The sequence below is a fragment of the Bombyx mori genome, chromosome 24 (genome assembly GCF_030269925.1).
Source record: "Bombyx mori chromosome 24, ASM3026992v2".
NCBI lineage: Eukaryota > Metazoa > Arthropoda > Insecta > Lepidoptera > Bombycidae > Bombyx > Bombyx mori.
The window spans coordinates 8846137-8869735 of NC_085130.1; the positions used below are offsets into that span (position 1 = coordinate 8846137).

The following is a 23599-nucleotide window of genomic DNA, read 5'->3' on the forward strand; positions in this document are numbered from 1 at the left end:
AGCTGATGATGGAGATGAAATACAGGGGCCTATTTAGGGTCTTTATTAGAATTATTAGTCTCAGATTCAAGCCGTAGGTAATTCTCTACGGTTTCTTGGTATCTTTTGTCAGAGTTGCAGGATAAATGACCTAAAGGAACTATGGACCGATGAAAAAATAATTGTTTTTGATAGGTAGGGATACTCTGTCTGGGTTCTGACACCGGGCTGAGATCGGACGTCTGGTGAGAGAGTACAAGGTGAGTCGTTTGGTGGGTAGGGCCCTATAATTTCTTGGGTCCGCGGTCTGCTCCCAACACCTTGCAAGCCGTCAAGTCCCACATACCCCGCGCGCCTCCTAGGCGCAGGGACATCGTAGGATGTTCGGCACCTGGCCCGAAAAAAAAAAGGGATACGTAGAATAGGGTTAATGGTATGCGACCCTCTTTGCTCTGTGAGGATTCTGTTGGACTCCGTTTGGGATATTGCGTGGTAGGCTGGTACTCACACAGGACGTCTAGCAGCACGGCGGTGCTGACGGCGCCATGCCGGTTGTAGGCCTCACACACGTAGCGGCCGGCGTCGCGGCGCTGCACGGCGCCCAGCAGCAGCGTACCGGAGGCCGACAGCGGCGGGCGCTGCGCCTTGCCGCGACTACGAGTCGCGTCCTCGCGCCTCCACCAGTACGACGGCGTCGGGAAACCTCTGCCGGCGGACAGAGCAAGCTGGTACTAATCAAACCCTTATCATCGCACCTCCCGCCATCAGAGCAGAGTTCATCCATACTATCTGGAACCGCTGCGCTCACCGACAGTGCGTTTCCTGAGGTTTTTTTTGCCACGTACCATCCGATGGAATGAGCTCCCCTCCACGGTGTTTCCTTAGCGTTATGACATGTCCTTCTTTAAAAGAGGCTTGTGGAGAGTATTAAGCGGTAGGCAGCGGCTTGGCTCTGCCCCTGGCATTGCTGATGTCCATGGGCGACGGTAACCACTCACCATCAGTTGGGCCTTATGCTCGTTTGCCTATAAATGCAATAAAAAAAAAGTAATTCTATCTCATTCGCACGCAGGGTAACATGCTTCTTGTCATCTCTCTGTCTTATTTTCATTACCCATCTTACTGTCATTTTACACCATCACATCTTTTTTTTACTTTTTATTGCTTAGATGGGTGGACGAGCTTTCCACAACGTAAATGCGCCACCCATCTTGAGATACAAGTTCTAAGGTCTCAGTATAGTTACAACGGCTGCCCCACCCTTCAAACCGAAACGCGTTACTGCTTCACGGCAGAAATAGGCGGGGCGGTGATGCCTACCCGTGCGGACTCACAAGAGGTCCTACCACCAGTGATTCCGCAAATTATAATTTTGCGGGTTTGATTTTTATTACAGGATGTTATTCCTTCACCGTGGAAGTCAATCGTGAACGTTTGTTAAGTACGTATTTCATTAGAAAAAATTGGTACCCGCCTGCGGGATTCGAACACCGTTGCATCACTCTATACGAATGCACCGGACGTCTTATCCTTTAGGCCACGACGACTACATCTTATTGTCATTGCCCGTTTAAGGGACCAGCATACGGCCTACTTGGTGAGTGGTTACTGTCGCTCAGCAATCATCAGCAATGCCAGTGGCCTAACCGCTGGCTAAGTGTCATTTCTGCTTCACCAAATTAGAAATCGTTGTCTTATCGTGATCACTACAAACGCCCACACGTGGTGTACGGGTTTAGTGTCGGCCGCAGACATCACTAGGGCCGTGAAGTTGAGTGATAAGCATCGCGGACGCGTGACGTCACGCCGTACCTGGCGGAGCAGACGACCTTGGCCGGCACCTCGTTCTCCACCACGGAGACGATGCTCGGAGTCACCGTTATGTTCTCTGGCTCGTCTGAAAATACAAACACATGAATTTATTAGGGCTATATTAGTTACTAGTCGCCCGCTCCGGCTCCGCTCGGGTCTTTAACAAAAATTTCAACGATATTTGACGTTGTTTTATTTTTTTTTAATAAAAAAACACTTATTGCGGCATAACTATAATAGTTGGACATATGCTGTCGCGACATTTTTTTGTAAATAATAAAAAAGAGTATACAAAGTCGCAGTACATTATTTTATTCTACCATCAATAGTTTTCGCAGAGCACGCGATGTATAGAATATTTTAGATAATTTTTTTACACCTTATTGGAGTTTTAGTAAGGATCCCAAAGAAATTTTTTTCAAAAAAAATTATAGCCTATGTCACTCGGGAATAGTGTGACTTCCAAACAGTGAAAGAATTTTTCAAATCGGTTCAGTAGTTTCGGAGCCTATTCAATACAAACAAACAAACAAATCTTTCCTCTTTATAATATTAGTATAGAAGTATAGATAACACGTGGCTGAACCATCCACCCACTGTTAAGTGAGGCTCGACGCTTACGGACTGCTTGGAATATGATCTGGAGCCTAAATTGTATTAAGGTTGTCTTCTGGCAACCACGAGTGCCTGTGCCGTGAGAGCGATGCCCACCTAGGCTCATAATCTACCGTTAATGAAGCGAAATTTATTAACCGCAAAGGTATTTTTATTGCTCTTGCAGACTAACGAACATACGATCCAGATGAAAGTAAATGTATATCAGGTACTGAGGTATATCAGCAGCCTTACTTTACTTGTCCTATTTTGCTCACCAAGACCTTCGAGGGCAGTGCGGCGGGGAAAGGCACTCCATTAGGAGCAGTGCTGAGGCCAAGTTGATACCTTAGTTAAGCTAACGCGGCTAAGGACTTTCTTCAATAAATTTTTGAAGTAGGATAAATCGTGTTGGTGGTGAACGCGAGAGGCGTTGTAATGAGCTGGTGAACACATGGGTTTTTATTTTATTTTTTAATGCTTAGATGTGTGGACGAGTTCACAGCCCACCTGGCGTTAAGTGGTTACTGGAGCCCATAGACATCTACAACGTAAATGCGCCAATCACCTTGAGATATAAGTTCTAAGGTTTCGGTATAGTGCTGCTATAAGGCTGCCCCACCCTTCAAACCGAAACGCATTACTGCTTCACGGCAGAAATAAGCAGGGCGGTGGTACCTACCCGCGCGGACTCACGAGAGGTCCTACCACCAGTAATTACGCAAATTATAATTTTGCGGGTTCGATTTGTAACTGTAACTGACGAGCTATAGGCGTTACGAGGGCGCGCCGTGGGTTATCACCACAGCGTCACTTACATTCGACTGCGAACTTAGTGGTGCTGTTGACCGGGGGCCCGGCTAGGTTCCTAGAGGAGCGGCAGGTGTAGCTGGCCGCGTCCGCCGCGCGGTCCAGAGCGCCGCCCGGCCACGCCGACATGTTCCAGCGCTGCGACACACAAACGGTTTGATTGTTTACATGATGGCACCTTAAGGACGGTTTCTGCTCAACCATTCCATTTTATTTCGTTACTTTGATTTCTTGGAACGATGTTCCTTATGGGACGGTGCGGAGAGGTACTCTAATCGGGAAAAAACGTCCGTAACGTAAGATTTTGATTAGTAATGCACACAGTGTACGACTTATTGTAATAACGTACAAAAAATAACATATTTTCATATTATTCATTGACCACGATCTCAGAGCGTTCGTTTGCGCAATACACTAACTCTTATGCAAACAACCGTGAATGAAGTGTACCACATTAAGTTCGCACGTTACCGAATGACCGTGGGTTGTTGCGAAACCTCCAGTTTTATTATCTTTACACCTCGAATAGAACTTTAAATTAATATTTTTATAATAAGGAACTTCGTTCCTATCCGGTGTCCCACGACACCACACATCTTTATTTATCGCCTCGAGTGTAGGGCATCAGTTAGTGTCAGTTGTGACCAGAGCCACCATCGTTGAGATATGAGGGCTGAGTCCCAATAGTTTTGTGTCCCCCATGCGAGCCAAAGGTCCCCTCGTTACCAGCACGGACTGCGTGGCCTCGAAGTCGTTCCGGTTGGCTTGGGGCGCGATGGCCGTCTCCTCCACGTAGTAGCGCTCGTTGTCCTCGCTGATGACCTGGCCGTCCTTGAGCCACTGGACGCCGCAGGGCGGGGCGCACTCCACCGTGCATGACAGCGATATGTTCTGGAGAACGAACGTATTGCTTAGGAATCCGATACTTAATATTTAAAGAACTAAGACGGAATGGTATTTATTTTATTTTTTAATACGCTTTTATTAGCTTCAGACGTATGTATGTTTGTAACGGAATCTTTGAACATAATTTTGACCCCCCTCAAAACGTCGGATTAACTCGAAATTTGGTATACTTATTAAGGACCGATGACAATTCAATATTGAAAAAATATATTGAAAAAATTGAAATTCAACAAAAAAATGAAAAATAAATAATAGTTCAAAAAACTAACAAAATACGCTTTTACAGAAAATCCAAGTAAAAAATAGAAAATAAATATTAATCAATTTTAATTAAAAATAGTGAAAAAAATATTTTATTGTAAAAAAGCGTGGGGTGCTTTTCAGGATATTATCAAAATAACCCTTCTACTCATATCTGTTCATAAAATATTTATAACCACTGATACCATGCACCCCACGCTTTTTTTTACAACAAAAACATTTTTAATTCAAATTTATTAAAATGTATTTTCTATTTTTTACTTTGATTTTCTATAAAAGCGTATTTTGTTAGTTTTTTTTTAAGTATTATTTATTTCTCAACTGGTATTCGCAATAACGTTAAAAATTAAAATGATATTTTATGGTTACATTTAAATCACCATTTAAACTTATACTCTTCACGTCGAGCTCCACGACCGATCGTTGTGTATAATCTATGGTTGGCATGTTCCGAAATACGTTTTGCCCCCAAATGACGTCACATGTAGTAATGTTAATCAGTTCGGCTCCTTAATGGTACTAGCTCACCTGAGATTTATATAAAGCTCCGCTGTAATGGTTCATGGCGTACTGGAAGCTCGGCGGGGCTGTGTTAAGAAATTAATTATTAGTGAGAGTAAATGAACTATTGCAGTTTCTCGCAATGTTTAGATCTGATCGTGGGTGTGATTGTAAAATCTTTTATTATTTAAATCTCCGATTTTTTATTAACTATACACGATACGATTGTAATTATAAGTACAATTAATTAATTACAATCGTATTATGTAAATGTGATATTTGGTTGGATCTACGGGAAATTGTACAACTAATTAAAAAGACGGTGCCTTTATTTTTTTAAGCTTAGATCGACTTAGATCGATCGATAGACGAGATCACGACCCACCTGGTGTTAAGTGGTTACCGGGGCCCATAGACATCTACAACGTAAATGCCGCCACCTATCTTGAGACATAAGTTCTAAGATCTCACTTTTTAACAGTACAACGGCTGCCCCGCCCTTCAAACTGAAACGCATAACTGCTTCACGGCAGAAATAGGCGGGGCGGTGGTACCTACCCGTGCGGACTCACAAGACGTCCTACTACCGGTAATTACGCAAATTATAATTTTGCGGATTCGATTTTTATTGCACGATGTTATTATTCCTTTACCGTGGAAGTCAATCGCGAACATTTGTTAAGTACGTATGTCATTGGATAAATTGGTATCTGCCGGCGGGATTTGAACACTGATGCATCGCTACATATGAGTGCACTGAATGTCTTATGATGATGATGATGACTTGAGTGGCAAACTTTGTCGAGTTGTTTGGCGCGTTGCGTTTTATTACTGGTGGTAGGACCTCTTGTGAGTCCGCACGGGTAGGTACCACCATCCTGCCTATTTCTGCCGTGAAGCAGTAATGCCTTTCGGTTTGAAGGGCGGGGCAGCCGTTGTAACTATACTGAGACCTTGGAACTTATCTCAAGGTGGGTGGCGCATTTACGTTGTAGATGTCTATGGGCTCCAGTAACCACTTAACACCGGGTGGGCTGTGAGCTTGTTCATCCAATTAAGCAATAAAAAAATAAATAACAAAAAAGCTACTTAATACCACACAGACGTTGAACTTTCCCAATTTAAGCAGAAAGATTACCAAGGACATCCACAAAGGTCGTGGCTGGCTCCCCCATGCCGCCGATGCTGACGCCGCGGCAGGAATAGTTCGTTCTATTATCCAACGTGACCGGGTCTATGGTCCAGTTCTGGGACACGATATCGGTGATCAGTCTACCGCCTCGATGCCATTTAAACCTAAGACAGACGAAATTTGAGGTACATTAAAAATATTAATTGATCTTTTATATAATAGCTAGTTTATTTATTAATGCATGTGAATAGGAGATGAATGGAAATGGTAATGCAAAGTACAGGGGGAAGAGGTCGACCGAAGAAGACATGAATGGAGTGTGTTAATGACGACATGAGAGAAAGACTGGAGTGAGTGTTGAGATGACGGCTGATAGAAGAGAATGGAAGAAAAAAATTAGCTGTGTCGACCCCTCCTAGTGGGATAAAGTATAGAAAAAGAAAAATATTGTCAATCCCGGCTCGCTTGGCTGACCGACTACCAAATCCGGTCGCTACCAAATTAAGGAGACAACTTGCTACATTCTATTGCTACATGCTATTGGTAGGCAGCGGCTTGGCTCTGCCCTTGTCATTGCTGAAGTCCATGGGCGACGGTAACCATCAGGTGGGCCGTGTGCTTGTCTGCCTACAAGGACAATAAATAAATAAAACATTCGTTTATGTAAAGATTTCCTGATTTCATCGAACTCAGTCCTGCTGTTTCCTTCGTTTCCCATTGAAGGGTAAGAGAAGTACATATTGCAATACCGAGCCTTGCACTTTACGCAAAGTGGCCGATGGTAGGAGAGGTACATACCGGTATTGAAATATTGAGACTTGCTTATGGAAAGTGACCGGCGGCGAGATTCGATCTGCGATATTGAGAAATGGGTGCCACTCGATTCAGACATACTGACCTACGAATTGTGATCACTAAAACTATCTTGCCATTAAACTATAAAGTTTTACGTTCCGGTTCGAAGGGTGGGAACATAGGTCTAGCTTCTAGCGTCTTTCTGTTCGCCACAGTATAATTATTCATATCTAAATACTTTCTATATAGGACGGTAGACCTATGTAACTATATTTGAAACCTTAGAACTTATATCTCAAGGTGTGTGGCGCATTTACGTCGAAGATGAGGTGGGAACACCAAGTGGGCTGTAAGATCGTCCCCTCATCTAGGCAATAAAAAAAAAGTCCTTTGACCAGGCCCATATAAATGGCCCATATAAATGCTAACAAAAACGGTTGTACGGTTACCTGTTGGCCTCTGGTCTTCCTTTTTCTTCAATGCTGCAACTCAGTACCAGACTCTTGCCTTTGATGACGCGCCACGGTGAATATGTCAGTTTTGCTGGCCCCGGTGGATCTGAGGATTGTAACCGATGGTCTCAAATATTAGCTACAATGTCTTAACGGACTTTGTATGATAGGGCCTTTATCTTCATCCGAAGTTTTAGCACTTAAACCCGTAAGTTTCATGTAGAGTAAGGAAATGAGCACGTTTTTCTGAGAAATTCGTTACTTTGTAATAGAAACAGGACAAGTTTCTTCAGGTCAATTCACTTTTGTCATTAGCAGTGTTTAAGCAAATCTATTCCATTACTAAATCGATATCAAGCTAATAAATTGGAACTCTTCATTTTGAAATCGGATGAGCGACTTACAATTGACCACCAGCTCGGTCTTTTCGCTGACGTCTCCCCAGCCGGCGAAGTTCTTGCCCTTACACGAGTAATTCCCATGGAAACTCTTGGTGGTGTCCTGTAGAAGCAGCATCGATGGATCCACCTCGTTGCAAAGGTTCTCTGTGGATGCGTGGTAAAGTAAATAATCTTTGATGATGTTTCTTTTGGAATTGAATAATAGCGCCACTCGCAGAGAATACAATCGTGAGTAGAAAAATGTATAAAACCAGTGGCCCGCTCCGGCTCCGCTCGGGTCTTTAACAAAAATTGCAACGATGTTTAACGTTGTTTTTTTTTTTTTTAATAAAAGAACACTTATTGCGGCATAAGTATAATAGTTAGACATATGCTGTCGCGACACTTTTTGTAATTAATAATGTGTTCTACAAAGTCGTAGTACATTATTTTATTCTATCATCAATGGTTTTCGCAGGGCACGCGATGTAAAGAATATTTTAGGAATTTTTTTTACACCTTATTGGAGTTTTAGTAAGGATCCCTAATTTTTTTCAAAAAAGATTATAGCCTATGTCACTTAGGAATAGTGTAGCTTCCAAACAGTGAAAGAATTTTTCAAATCGGTTCATTAGTTTCGGAGCCTATTCAATACAAACAAACAAATCTTTCCTCTTTATATTATTAGTATAGATCAATATTTTAGTCACAATAAAAAAAAAAAAAATACCATCTCCATCAGTTCCATTACAGTCAGGAAGATGCTTCAACACTTCCCCATCCAGGTACCAAATTACTTCGTCCAGCGTCGGTGGGTTCCCGGAGACTACCTCGCATGTCAGAGTCACATTCTTGTGGTCAGTCTCTAAGATAGGACTTGGAGAGCTCATGGTTAGGCGAACTTGGGGTTTGTCTAAAAAAAATATACGAAAATAAGATTTTGAATGCTAGGTATGCAGCGGCTTGGCTCTGCCCCTGGCATTGCTGAAGTCCATGGGCGACGGGTACCACTCACCATCAGGTGGGCCGTATGCTCGTCTGCCTACAAGGGCAATAATTTTTTTTTATCAAAAATGAGCAGAGGAGTTCACAGATAAAAGATGCTTGAAGTATGAGCTCCAAGATAATACCGCTTCAAATTGGATTTTTTAAATATTTAATTGCTTAGATGGGTGGACGAGCTCACAGCCCACCTGATGTTAAATGGTTACTGGAGCCTATAGACATCTACAACGTAAATGCGCCACCCACCTTGAGATATAAGTTCTAAGGTCTCCAGTATAGTTATAACGGCTGCTCCACCTTTCAAACCGAAATCATGTGGTGGTCCTCACAAGAGGTCCTACCACCACTAAGCATTGCACATCGGTATCCATAAATTATGCCTTACCATCGATGCAGTAGTTACTCAAACGCATCACGTTTTTGGCTTGGCTTTTACTACCTGATCCTTGCAAGTCGTTTGTGACCACCCAAAAGCTGAGCACATAAAAGCTGAGCCACTCACAAAGCACGTTGACGACGATGTTGTCCTCGCTGGTGCCGTTTCCAACAGAATTCGTCAGCAGGCAAGTATAGTTTCCCATGTCGACTCCTCTGGCGTTCATGATGATGAGCGAGTGCTGATCCGTGGTGCCCCCTTGGTAGTGTGCTGTGTCATTCACGTTGACTCGTTCGCCATCCCGGAACCTGGAATTGAAGATCAAGGCTGGCTGGTTAAGTATGAAACCTCTTTTGAAGATTTCTCTTAAACTGGTGGTTTCTTTAAGTTTCTTTTATTACTGGTGGTATGTTTAAGTTCAGAATACGAGTGAAGAATCCAACTGTAGCTATTCACAATAGTCCAAAATTAACATGTAGCAATCATTGATAAAGTCGTCGTGGCCTAAAGGATAAGACGTCCGGTGCATTCGTATTTAGCGATGCACCGGTGTTCGAATCCTGCAGATGGGTACCAATTTTTCTAATGGTATACGCGCTTAACAAATGTTCACGATTGACTTCCACGGTGAAGGATTAGGATCTTGTAATAAAAATGAAACCTACAAAATGATAATTTCCGTAATTACTGGTGGTAGGACCTATTGTGAGTCCGCGCGGGCAGGTACCACCACCCTGCCTATTTCTGCCGTGAAGCAGAGATGCGTTTCGGTTTGAAGGGTAGGGCAGCCGTTGTAACTATACTGAGATCTTAGAACTTATATCTCAAAATGGGTGGCGCATTTACGTTGTATATGTCTATGAGCTCCAGTAACCACTTAACACAAGGTAGGCTGTGAGCTCGTCTATCCATCTAAGCAATAAAAAAATTAAAAAAAAACTTAAGGTCATCGCAGCAGTTTCCTATGTTGTATTAAAAGATTATTGGTGCAAAATGTTCAATTTAGTCGATGTGTTAATATGTAGTTGCATCAGAAGATAGAGCATGACCTTAGACCCGTATGATTCACTGCCGTCATGCTGGATAGTTCTATAACGAAGCAGTTACAGATTATATTTGAAGTTAGGAAGTTAGGGTTCGAAGGGCGGGATACCAATATTTCAATGACCCTCCTAATTTATGACTCTTGAGTCATTTACGTTGCGATGCAATGGGCTCTAATAAATAGTGACTTAGCTCTGAGCTTGGTTGAGTTATTGGAGGTGCTAGCAAAAGATCTTACCAAAATACGGCGCTTAGAGATGAAGGGTTGCTTTCGTATTCACATTTGAGGAGCAGTTTTGAGCCTTCGATCACTGTGATGTTTTTCGGTTCAACACGAACTATCGGCGGATCTGAAATAACAGTTAACTCATTAGTGACACCACCTACATCTGAGTGTTAGCCCTGTGTGCTGGAGAGGAACTGATAGTGATAGGACTGCGTGGATGACTTACACCAAATTTCTAGTTCTCTGGTGGCGTGCATGGGATGATCCTTTGTCTCGATGGTGACCTCATTGGCAGCCTCGCAGTGAAACTTCTGGCCGTTTTCAAAGCGCGTTGCTTCGATCGTTAGATTGGAAATCGTTTTGAAAGTCGTATCAGTCTGCAAAAGAAAATAAGCTTACATATTCTACTAGAGTTAGACGAATGTGGTTTATTATTGTAGCGTGCAGCACTGGGTCGCATTCGGGTGTCGTCGGATGCGATCGGGATTCCCGAACGCGCAGGTGTCCCGTGACGTCATCCTACGAGATTCGCGCGCGTCGATTCAAGTTTATTGTAAAAACATAATTTTAGTTTTAATTCGTATCTGCTAGTGCTTACCGTCGTTTTCTTTACTTTTGGTTATATTTTAATACTGGCTGACCCGGCAGACTTCGTAGTGCCTCAATCGATAAATAAAAGACCTAAACTTTTGTATAAAATAAACTTAAAAAAGAAACAAAAGGAATCCGATGGGGGACACGTCAAAGGAAAAACAAAATTGTTATTTCTATTTAATTCGGAACATTTTTATATTTATCTACCTTTTAAACCTTCTCTGGACTTCCACAAATGATTCAAGACCAAAATTAGCCGAATCGGTCCAGCCGTTCTCGAGTTTTAGCGAGACTAACGAACAGCAATTCATTTTTATATATAGAGATTGTACACATTATAGAGATTGTGGAATTGGTGTGATTGACTTTTATATTACGTTCGTAGTATATATAATATCGCGTGAATACGAACAACAAATAACAAACCACATTATTGATAAGCAATTATAATATTCAATTATGATACAGTTTATTTTCACCCGAACAAGGTTATTTAACGTAGATTTCAATGGCAAAAACACGACATCCAATCCGATTGATAGATTCGTAATACCGCTATTGCATTCTAGTAACCTTAGAACAACAGAAATCTTTGCAAGGAACAATTTTCTACCACATCCTGGCTGCCTCTGAATTAAGCAGTACGTTCTAGTTTGTGAGGAATTTAAATTATATTGCATATCTCTAAATACCGAATTTATTACCACAAATAGTAGGTCATAATGCTGTAAAATTTAATATTGCAAAGATCATTACTAATGATTTAATAACAGAGGCACTAGAGAACTAAGCACGTGAGCAGAAATCAAGAATCAGCTTTCAAGTTCATTCGTTTAGCGCTTTGTAAGCTTTGAGGTCATCGTTATATATTTTTAATTTCTTCCGGAACAGGGATTTGGCATCTCTGAATTATCAGATCCTCTTTGTCTCAAGACGTTACAAGGAGATAAATTAAATGGAAAGTGCCATTGGTAATAAAATGGAATAATTTTGTTGACGAATATGAGACTTTGGGTTAGGTGGAAATCACCGGTCTTCAGCCTAGGTGTTGAGGCGGTAGATAAGGTATATCAGAGTTGACGTTCTAAAGCCCCATGTCAATCAACTAAACACAGGACTTAAGATTCCTAAAGGGGGCTGGTAGTTTTTAGTAATCCAACCACCAAATATTCTGTAAGTCATTCTGTCTAAATATCGGGCCAGGATTAATCAGACACGTGTTCAGGTAAGTGATTAAAGTATATTCGGATTACAACCTAACGTGATATCGACAGCCCGACAATCGCGAGACTGACGTGTAGCATCATTGCAATATAATTATCGCTAACACATAATGATAGATGATATGGGAACGTATGTAGTTCCTCCACCATTATTTCGTGTGGGTTGATTTCCCGACTGTGCAGTGGTGTGTGGTAGAGAATTGGCGTATACACTTTGGAGTTACTGCCTATTTGTTTGGTATTTTCAATGAAATAGGCATTGCATTTTAAATAGCTTAGTACGTCAAAATTCTCACTATCAACACCACTCTATTCTAGAACTTAGGTAATGGAAAATCATTAATAATAATATAAATTTAATAGCTGTACCCGTCCGCTTCGCTAGGCATTTAAAATTAACATTATTATTTCTGGCCCCACAAAGATTATTAGCACCCCCGCAACTGGTGTAGGGAGTCCAACACTCATATAAATATTAGCCTATGCACTTTCTACATGGATACCAAGTTTCAAGTCAATCGGATGCATGGTTCAGTAGTTATAACGGAACATCCGTTAAAAACCACTGTAGATTTTTATATTAGTATAGATTTGTTAAGCTCTTCCAGTAATTATATCTCATGTTTCTGCCGGTCCGTGGTACTTTGCATTGTACATCCGTATAAATTAGTTATTCATTGAAGATTTTCTTGACATGATTCTTAAGCGTGTTTGTTCAAATATGAATTAATTATTTTGTATAATACATAATATAATATACGAAAAATCATGTGTTCGCGTCTGCATGCATAGAGACGTACCATTATTGTATTATTGGTTTTGCAAGCTTAGCATAAATACGTAACTAGAAAATTGAAGTATTTGAATACAACACGCATGGGAAGATCCAGGGTAAAAGGCAACTATGTAGAGATCAGACACAGAGACACAAGAGATCTCGTTCCCTTTTCCACTGCAGTCTTCATCCTTCGATAAGGGTCGCCTCATATGAGAAAGTAGATAAAAGAAAATATATCACCACTTACCATTTCGATTTGCCGCTGCTGCTCATTCCAACATGAAACAAAGAGAAAGCAAAATCAATTAGTTTACAGAATACGGCCACATTAGGGTTTTGTATGCTGAGCCACTCATGTTTAAATTGCGGATATTATCGTATATTGTAAATATGAGAACTCAAACATTCATTAAAATACTTTAGGAGGGAAACTACAGATGAAATGATTTAATATAATATATTATTTAACGGCCGTCTGGTGTAGTGGTAAGTGACATGGTCACTACACAAGGGGGTCGCGTGTTCGAAACCCGCCAAGGGAAGATATTTTTATGATAAATATAAATGTCTTTCCTAGGGTTATGGATGTATATTAAATATATGTTTGTGTATAATAAAAATCTCATATTTATTTCCGTTATCTGGTACTTGTAACAAGTTCTTTACGATCTTAGCACGGGACAAGTTAACGTGGAGTGATTGTTAATCTATATATTAATACGTGAAGCAAAAACTTTGTATCCCTTTTTACGAAAATTGCGCGGACGGAGGAGTATGAAATTTTACACACTTATAGAGAATATAGAGAAGAAGTGCACAATGCTAATTTTTTTTTTGAATAATGCATAAAAGATGCATAAAATCAATAAAGAAAACATTACACACACTACATTCCATGTATTTAACGCACACACGCATGCATACTATTTATTGTCAAACTTTTGTTCTTGACGTCTGTGGTCAAATTGAGATTAAATATTGTTTGTCTTTGTTAATATTTTTTATAGTGTAGTCTTGGCGAAATTTGTGATTATAAAATACAATCATAATAGTGTACAAACTTACAATTCCAATTAATTATAGTCGAATTTCGACTACTGCGGGACCTCTAGTAAATATTTATTTATTATATTTATCTCAAGATAAAGTTCGGAGTTTGTAGAAGAAATAGATTTAAAAGTTCAGTCTATCTGAAAAAAATGTAACACTGGCTTTCAAAATCGTTTTTGGAAGCGAAGTACTGTAAATCATTTGTAAGTATTATACTCGAAGCATTTAATCACGGCTGTTTTTACATCTATGATGGAATTTGATAGCTTCACGCCTACATATTCCGGGAGAAACGTTTCAGCCAAAAATATTCAATATTGTATTCTATTTGGATTTCGCGAGACGTAAACACAATTAAAACAACATTTATTACGATTTTTTTTTATTTTTTTTATTTACTAACAATCACGCCACTTTAACTGGTCCCGTGCTAAGTTCGTAAAGAACTTGTGTTACAGGTATCGGATAACGGAAATAAATGTAAGATTTTTATTATACACATACATATATTTAATATACATCCATAACCCTGGAAAAGACATTTTATATTTATCATACAAATATCCTCCCTTGGCGGGATTCGAACCCGCGACCCCTTGTTTAGTGACCATGTCACTTACCACTACACCAGACGGCCGTTTACCGATTATATCTCATGTTTATTTATTGGCAGTATATTATTATTATATCTGATACTTTACAGTTTCCGTGGTCATGGCCACACATCCTGTACAAGGTTAAACTGTAAAAGTAGTTTTCATTAAATCAACAATGAAGAGTTTTGTTGGCCCTCGATTGTTCTTCAAGTCCTTAGAGTATACATACTTGCATACATAGCTTGCTTATTTATACTCAAAGTTCAAGTCACAAAAATGATGTGCATGGATATGTATTTTTTTGTTATGCCACTTACTGACATAAGTGGATACAGATCACACGGAAAGGTACAATTTTTTTCCGTACTTATTCGCTTGTCGCCTAAGAGGCTATTCCAACTACACGCGGACGGGTGGGTGAGCTCACGGGCTCAACCTGAGGGGATTTGCTAACATTAGCCCTAGCAAGAGCAGTGCTTCGCAGAATTTACCACCGGATCGGAATCCCTAGCCACTGAGAAGATCTGGCGAGAAGCTCAGTGAGCGATCGATTGGAGGAGAAGGATTTTTTTGTTGTACTCGATGGATAAAATAACTCATTGCAAATCTGGTGCTAAGTGATTACTGCAGCCATTAGACATGACCTAGCGAAAGTCATTTTGGACATGAAATTGAAGTATCTTTTGTGATGAGACTTTGATTTGTTCTTCCCTTCGCTTCGCGGCAAAAATGGCCGAATGGTGGTAGCTAGTCATAAGCTGTATCGTTAGTAGCACCTGAAGGGTTCGATGTTGGTACCTCCAACGTTGCATTGAGGAAAGCGCGAAAAATGCTCGCGTTTCTTTTGAAAAACCCTTGAATTTGAATTTAATTTGAACTCCAGCATAGATAAATCGTTCGAAACAAGTACAAATAGTATCTTATCTGTTTTGAAAATAAAGTATGTCTTCCCTGTGTGACTGATTCTGTGGTGCAGTGGCTGACTGCAGACTGTTGTGCCGAGGGTTGTGGGTTTGATTCCCACATCGGACAAACATTCGAGTGATGAAAGGTTTTGTTTGCTCTTTGGCTGGGTGTCTCTTATGTTAATATTTAAACGTACTAATGGTTCCCTGGTAGTCGTTATGCGTCTATAGTTAATTAAAACTATAACTTTGCACACTATTGTGATTCTATTGTCAAAGACATATATTTTTGTAATCACAGATTTCGCCAAGACTACACTTTAGGTAAATATTAATAAAGACAAATAAATATAAATAACATATAATATAAAATAAATAATATTTAATCTATTTTCAATTTGACCACAGACTATAAGGAATAAGAAAAGTTTGACAATAAACAAATAGGTAGTATGCATACGTGTGTGTATCAAATACACGGTAGTGTCTGTAATGTGTTTTTTTATTGATTTAATGTATTTTTTATGCATAATTTTAAAAAATATTAACATTCTGCACTCCTTCTTGATATTCTCTATAAGTGTGGGAAATTTCATACTCCACCGTCCGCGCAATTTTCGTAAAAACGGGTACAAAGTTTTTGCTTTACGTATTAATATATGGATATAAGTATGTTTATCAGTCTCTGATACTCATAACACAGGGAATCCTAATTTGGGACCGAAAGACCGTGTGTGATTTGTTCCCAGTTGCTTATTTATTATTTATTTATCTTTGTACCTTCGTTCTCTGATTTTTTTTATTGTTTAGATGGGTGGACGAGCTCACAGCCCACCTGGTGTTAAGTGGTTACTGGAGCCCATAGACATCCACAACGTAAATGCGCCACCCACCTTGAGATACAAGTTCTAAGGTCTCAAGCATAGTTACAACGGCTGTCCCGCCCTTCAAACCGAAACGCATTACTGCTTCACGGCAGAAATAGGCAGGGTGGTGGTACCCACCCGCGCGGACTCACAAGAGGTCCTACCACCAGTAATTACGCAAATTAGAATTTTGCAGGTTTCATTTTTATTACATGATGTTATTCCTTCACCGTGGAAGTCAATCGTGAACATTTGTTGAGTACGTATTTCATTAGAAAAATTGGTACTCGCCTGCGGGATTCGAACACAGGTGCATCGCTTCAACACGAATGCACCGGACGTCTTATCCGTTAGGCCACGACGACTACAAAAAGTGTAAAGTGTTGTAAAGTATGCGGGCATTGCGATAAAAATACCTACATGTACATGTTACAATGAAGGCGTATTTGGAATGCAATTTAAAAATGTCATTTTATAGCATATTTTTTCATTAACTCCCCAAACAGACATCTTGAAATGTAACATGGCTTAAAGGAGGATTTTCCCTTCATTTCGCGTCCTTTTAAACGTTTAATTAGTCGGAATTCCACTCGCTAGTGAGGTGGTATTATCGCATCGAGATATTATGTAATATAATATCGATGTATTATCGATAAAATTGGAATATCGGAAAGTCGATTGCTTATAACGATTGCCTTTATTTTTATTTATTTATTTATTGTTTAGATGGGTGGACGAGCTCACAGCCCACCTGGTGTTAAGTGGTTACTGGAGCCCATAGACATCTACGACGTAAATGCGCCACCCACCTTGAGATATAAGTTCTAAGGTCTCAAGTTTAGTTACAACGGCTGCCCCACCCTTCAAACCGAAACGCATTACTGCTTCACGGCAGAAATAGGCAGGGTGGTGTTACCTACCCGCGTGGATTCACAAGAGGTCGTACCATCAGTAACTTCAATTCTTTAACTTCAGTTGCAAAAAAACAATTGTACAGTGCAACAAAATAGTCTAATATACGATGATAAGTAATTATCTATGTAAACAGCTCATTATTATAACGAGTGCGGTCAATCATCAAAGTGTCCGCGCACGGCCACAGTTAATAATTTGACCACAGTTTGCGATTAAACCAAGTATGTTTAAGTAATGATTTGGTTTAAGCGCTATTTGCGTAATTAGAGTGTGGAATTACTATATACTAGAGGTCCCGCAGTAATCGAAATTCGATTATAATTAATTGGAATTGTAAGTTTGTACACCATTATGATTGTATTTTATACTTCTATAATCACAAATTTCGCCAAGGCTAAACTATAAAAAAATATTAATAAAGACAAACAATATTTATTCTATTCTCAATTTGACCACAGACGTCAAGAACAAAAGTTTGACAATAAATAGTATGCATGCGTGTGTGCGTCAAATACATGGTATGTAGTGTGTGTAATGTTTTCTTTATTGATTTAATGTATCTTTTATGCATTATTTAAAAAAAAATATTAGCATTGTGCACTTCTTCTCTATATTCTCTATAAGTGCGGAAAATTTCATACTCCTCCGCCCACGCAATTTTCGTAAAAAAGTTTTTGCGTCACGTATTAATATATAGATTTGCCGATGTTAATGTTTTCGCTTTTTTCACTTAGCTGAAAGTCATCTGAAGTTGTGTAAGCTGTGATCTCGCATTGGTCTTAAATGAATTAGGAGAATAATACCCGGGGCAAAAATAAACTGGTCGTCTAGCCACAAACTATGATTCCTTGTAGTCCTGTGCCATGGGAGCCAGAGACTTACAGACTTGCTTATATATATCTTCCAATTTTAAGTAGGCAAAGGGTTGGAACGAAGATTTTACTTTAAACACGTCTTTGATTCACGCATGCTATAGTCGTGTATACTAAAACATAATATTTTCTTTTTAACCGATTTCAAACAAGGAGGAGGTTCTCAATTCGACTGTATGTTTTTTTTAATGTTTGTTACGCTTCCTGACGCTTCACGTGTGGTTCCATTTCAATTTAGTGCAGTTCTGATAATGGTATCCATGAGAAAACCATATAAGTCCTAAATTTGGATTAAGTACGTGCGCGACAAATAGATGAATAACTCAATAACTCAACTCAGTGAATTGCGTTTCCGATCTGGTGGTTCTGCGAAGCACTGCTCTTGCTGGGGTCAGTGTTAGCAACACTCCGGTTTAAGTCCCGTGAGCTCACCTACACACGTTAGGGTGAAGCTGAAATAGCCTCTCAAGGCTATCAGCATAGGTAGGTAAAAAAAAAATTACTTTTAGAGTTATATACTTCATCTCCGAAGGTAAACAGTTCGATTTTTACAATACAAAATTTGGATGCACTTAATAATTATTACTATCGTGGTACGAGCTAGGAAAACCACATTACGTCTGCATGTAACTGACATCAAGAAACCAGAAAATAGGGACAGCTCTGTGAAAATCTATCGATAACTCGACATAATTAATTTTATCGATAAACCGTACAGCACTACAACGTAATCGGATTACTTTAGTTGGGCTGCGAATTTCAATTCTTTTTTTCTTAACTTTCTTTTTCGTTACTTCACTTTCAAGTTGGTTTTAAAAAACGTATATTTTTTTTATTTATAAAAAAATGGTTTCGGAACAAATAATTACTAATTGAAGTGAAAATGTCAGATCATGGTTAACAGGATCAGATTGGTTTCTTTCCCCTACTTATTTGCTGATAGCCTAAGGAACTTTCCCAACTACGTTGTGACTGGTAGGTGAGCTCACGGACTCAAACTGAGAGAATATGCTAACAGTCTTCAACTGGTGGTAGGACCTCTTGTCAGTCCGCACGGGTAGGTACCACCACCTCGCCTATTTCTGCCGTGAAGCAGTAATGTGTTTCGGTTTGAAGGGTGGGGCAGCCGTTGTAACTATACTGAGACCTTAGAACTTATATCTCAAGGTGGATGGCGCATTTACGTCGTAGATGTCTATGGGCTCCAGTAAGCACTTAGCACCAGGTGGGCTGTGAACTCGTCCACCCATCTAAGCAATAAAAAAAAACTAAATTATTGAATTGAACACTGGATGAAACAAGAATCAGATTTGTGAGCATTCGTCAATACTCATAAAACCGTAAATTATTATGTTTTTTTCTATGGCGTAGATGTGTCGACGAGCTCACGGCCCACCTGGTGTTAAGTGGTTACTGGAGCCCATAGACATCTACAACGTAAATACCAACATCCACTTTGGGTCACCCACTTACATATTCACATTTTCATTTGCTCATCCAGGGTAAATAAAGCATCACGTCGTTGAGAAGAACTTGTCATTCCTAAACCTTTGTGCTTAAAGCTCATGTGAAATTCATAAAACATTAGCTTCGTCCACCCTTTTACGACGTAACCTTACGATAGGCTATGGTCAGTGCGGAGCTTTTGTAACGTTTAAGAGCTTTTAAAATTTTTCGTTCAGCCTAGAAGCTCGATCACTTTTACAATGCTTATAAATAGTTAATTAAATTTTCGAGGGTAGTAGGTTTTTCACTTTTACTAAAATTAAATGAAGATTGATATTGATTCAGCCATAATTTATGAATGCCATTAAAAATGCCCACACGACGGTGCTTCAGCAAAACGATTGACACTAAGCTCGACTTACCGTGCATTTCCGTAACAGAAAATCGATACTAAAAGCTTAAACTTATGCTTTAAAGCTCATTTTCGACATAATAAAGCTCATCCGTATAATGTTATCTAACGTAATTTCTCACTGATCCACGTCTCTGAGGCGTGTCGTGACAAGATGAAAAATTGCATCGACCTCATTCCACCATGGAAATTAACGTTGATATAAAGATTAATGTTGTGTCAGATAAATAAGATACGAAATTAACCAAATAAAACTTTGCACAAAATATCTTTTCATTGCTCCTACTAGGCATCCAAAATCGATGCACTCGATGAGACAATAATAGTGGTCGTGGTTTTTTTGTCGTCATCATATAGGCAGGCTAGTTTACGGAACACCTGATTGTAAGTAGTCACCGTAAATATGGACATCGAAAAAGTTTGACGCAACATTATTATGACAATTCAGACGTTTCCAGAATGTTTAATTCAGTGGGTGCCCTCGTAAAATTCAACTTTACGAGTGGTGCCGTGCCTTTAATTATATAAATTTGAACCACGATTGATGTTCTTGGACACGTATACGTTGCTTTTAATATTACCTCGATATAATATTGTGGTTCGCTTTAGTTATAGGCGTTAAGAATTATTAGCGCGCTATGACATGTCCTTCTTCAAACGAGGCTCGTGGAGAGTATTAGGCGGTAGGCAGCGGCTGGGCTCTGCCCCTGGCATTGCTGACGTCCATGAGAAACGGTAACCACTTACCATCAGGTGGGCCGTATGCTCGTCTGCCTACAAAGGCAATACAGATACGCGACGTCAGTTTCCAGGATTTCGTATCCGAGTCACGCGCGTATACCGCTGCACGCTTTGAAATTTGAGGTTCGAGTCTCAAATGTGCTATAAAACGGTAGTCATCACTCAACATCATGTCCTCACTTTTCAAACTGCATGCAGGTGTCACCACCCTGCCTATTTCTGCCGTGAAGCAGTAATGCGTTTCGGTTTGAAGGGTGGGGCAGCCGTTGTAACTATACTGAGACCTTAGAACTCATATCTCAAGGTGGGTGGCGCATTTACGTTGTAGATGTCTATGAGATCGAGTAACCACTTAACACCAGGTGGGCTGTGAGCTCGTTCTTCCATATATGCAATAAAAAAAAAGATGTGCGGTGTCGTGGGACACTGGATAGGAACGAAGTTCCTTATTATAAAAATATTAATTTTAAGTTCTATTCGAGGTGTAAAGAAAATAAAATTGGAGGTTTCGCAACAACCCACGGTCATTCGGTAACGTGCGAACTTATTGTGGTACACTTCATTCACGGTTGCTTACATAAGAGTTAGTGTATTGCGGAAACGAACGCTCTGAGATCGTGGTCAATGAATGATAAAAAAATATGTAATTTATTTTTACGTTATTACAAAGTTAAGTCGTACACTGTGTGCATTACTAATTTGTACGTTATTACAAAGTTAAGTCGTACACTGTGTGCATTACTAATAAAAATCTTACGTTACGGACGTTTTTTCCCGGTTAGGGTACCCCTCCGCATCGTCCCATAAGGAAGTTCGTTCCAAAAATAAAAACCACATGACCGCGCAGAAATGGGCCAGGGATCAATAAATAAAATATTAGATGGTTTTTAATGAAACTTCGCAAAAATATATCTAGATGAGCGCCTTCTTATCTTCAGCACTGATTAAAAAGCAGAGTCTGCACGCTTGTGACGCCGCCTCTTTGGGATCCAATGAACACTCTTTGAAGGCGTAGGATTATCAAAAAATAAATAATTGTTGCGTCTGGTGTACCTTATTTAATCTTAATAATACCTTATACTCGTACATTTTTTTTATTGCTTAGATGGGTGGACGATCTCAAGGCCCATCTAATGTTAAGTGGTTGCCGGAGCCTATAGACATCTATAACGTAAACGCCGCTACCCACTTTGATACATGAGTTCTAAGGTCTCAGTATAGTTACAACGGCTGCCCCACCCTTCAAACCGAAACGTATTACTGCTTCACGGCAGAAATAGGCAGGGTGGTGGTGCCTACCCATGCGGACCCACAAGAGATCCTACCACCAGTACAAAATAACACATAAGCAAACTCAACCTTGACTGGGACCGATTTATTATCACGGATAGGAGATTTTTAATTGCCACTAAGCCTCATATTGTGATAATAGGACAGTTTGCGCCTCAAGCCGTGTTAGCTGATATCACCATTCCTCGTGACGAGAGCCTCGTCAAGGCACAAAAGGACAAATTAAAACAATCATTTTATATAGTGTTTTAAAAAAATGGTAAATCGAATCTTATGGAACGAAGTTCCTTATGGAACAATGCAGAGGGGTGTCTTAACCGGGAAAAAATGTCCGTAACGTAAGATTTTTATTATTTATGTATAGTCTTAGTATGATGGCTATACAGTGTCTAATGTATAGTCTACGTGATGACGGTTATTATTATTATTTATATAAATAGCTGTTTCTTTGTATATTATTATTATATATTTGTTAGAAATCATTGTTAATAAAATAAAATTGTTAACTTTGTAAAGTAGTTTTTATTTTATTTTTATCAATAAAAAAATCATAATAAAAAATGTATACCCGAATAATTATTTTCTTTATACCTCGATAGAACTTAAAATTTATATTTTTATAATAAGGAACTTCGTTCCTATCCGGCGTCCCACGACACCCATCTTTTTTTTAAAACTTGTATAATTAATAAGATTTTAATAAATATATAAAATAAATAGTTTACTTTTGCATACAGAAAACTTATATATTAAATAATATATATATATATGTAAGACTTCATTCTTTATCGTTGAAACCATAAACATAGACTATAAAAACGGTACGAAAATATGTTCGTTGCGCCATAAAAGCACTTCCAAATAATAGTTGGTTTGCATACAGCCTAGAAAACGGTAAAACAATACCTACTGTTCTCTAATTGCTCCTGCAATTCCGGAACTTAATTGGGCCCTGATTTTTTTTTGTTTTATTTCCAACACTGTCGATGAAGATCTTTTTTTGGAAAGCTTGTCATAAATCATGTCTCTTATGAAGTATGAAAAATATTAATATGTACTTTTTTATTGCTTAGATGGGTGGACGAGCTCACAGTCCACCTGATGTTTAGTGGTTACAGGAGCCTATAGACATCTACAACGTAAATGCTGCCACCCACCTTGAGGTATGAGTTCTAAGGTCTCAAGTATAGTTACAACGGCTGCCCCACTCTTCAAACCGAAACGCATTACTGATTCACGGCAGAAATAGGCAAGGCGATGGTACCTACCCGCGCGGACTCACTACATGTTCTACTACCAGTCATTACGTAAATTATAACTTTGCGGGTTTGATTTCTATTACACGATTTTATTCCTTCACCTTGGAAGTCAGTCGTAAGCATTTGTCAAGTACGTATTTCATTAGAAAAATTGGTACCCGCCTGCGAAATTCGAACACCGGTGCATCGCTAGATACCAATGCACCGGACGTCTTATCCTTTAGGCTACGACCACATTGCATATTGCAATCTTATTAAATACTAGGTGACCCGGCGAACTTTGTTCCGCCTTAGAGGCAATAAATGAGCATACTTTTGATTTTATCAAGGTCAATTTTTCATTTGGATAATTAATGTAAATAAAAAAAAGCAAGTATTT

General features: G+C 39.5%; 1 protein-coding gene across 2 annotated transcripts in view; it reads right to left on the reverse strand.

Annotated features, from left to right (window-relative positions):
- Positions 1-23599, reverse strand: part of LOC101737333 (hemicentin-1) — a 421872-nt gene that overhangs the window by 18139 nt on the left and 380134 nt on the right. For both annotated transcript variants that reach the window (XM_062675692.1, XM_062675691.1), the window contains exons 8-20: positions 13116-13133; positions 10500-10650; positions 10286-10397; positions 9130-9311; positions 8353-8535; positions 7647-7787; positions 7240-7348; positions 6002-6159; positions 4891-4949; positions 3922-4086; positions 3204-3333; positions 1792-1876; positions 488-684 (exon numbers count right to left, since the gene is read on the reverse strand). In XM_062675692.1, the coding sequence (XP_062531676.1) occupies positions 488-684; positions 1792-1876; positions 3204-3333; positions 3922-4086; positions 4891-4949; positions 6002-6159; positions 7240-7348; positions 7647-7787; positions 8353-8535; positions 9130-9311; positions 10286-10397; positions 10500-10650; positions 13116-13133 (1690 nt within the window). The remainder of the gene's footprint in view (positions 1-487; positions 685-1791; positions 1877-3203; positions 3334-3921; positions 4087-4890; positions 4950-6001; positions 6160-7239; positions 7349-7646; positions 7788-8352; positions 8536-9129; positions 9312-10285; positions 10398-10499; positions 10651-13115; positions 13134-23599) is intronic.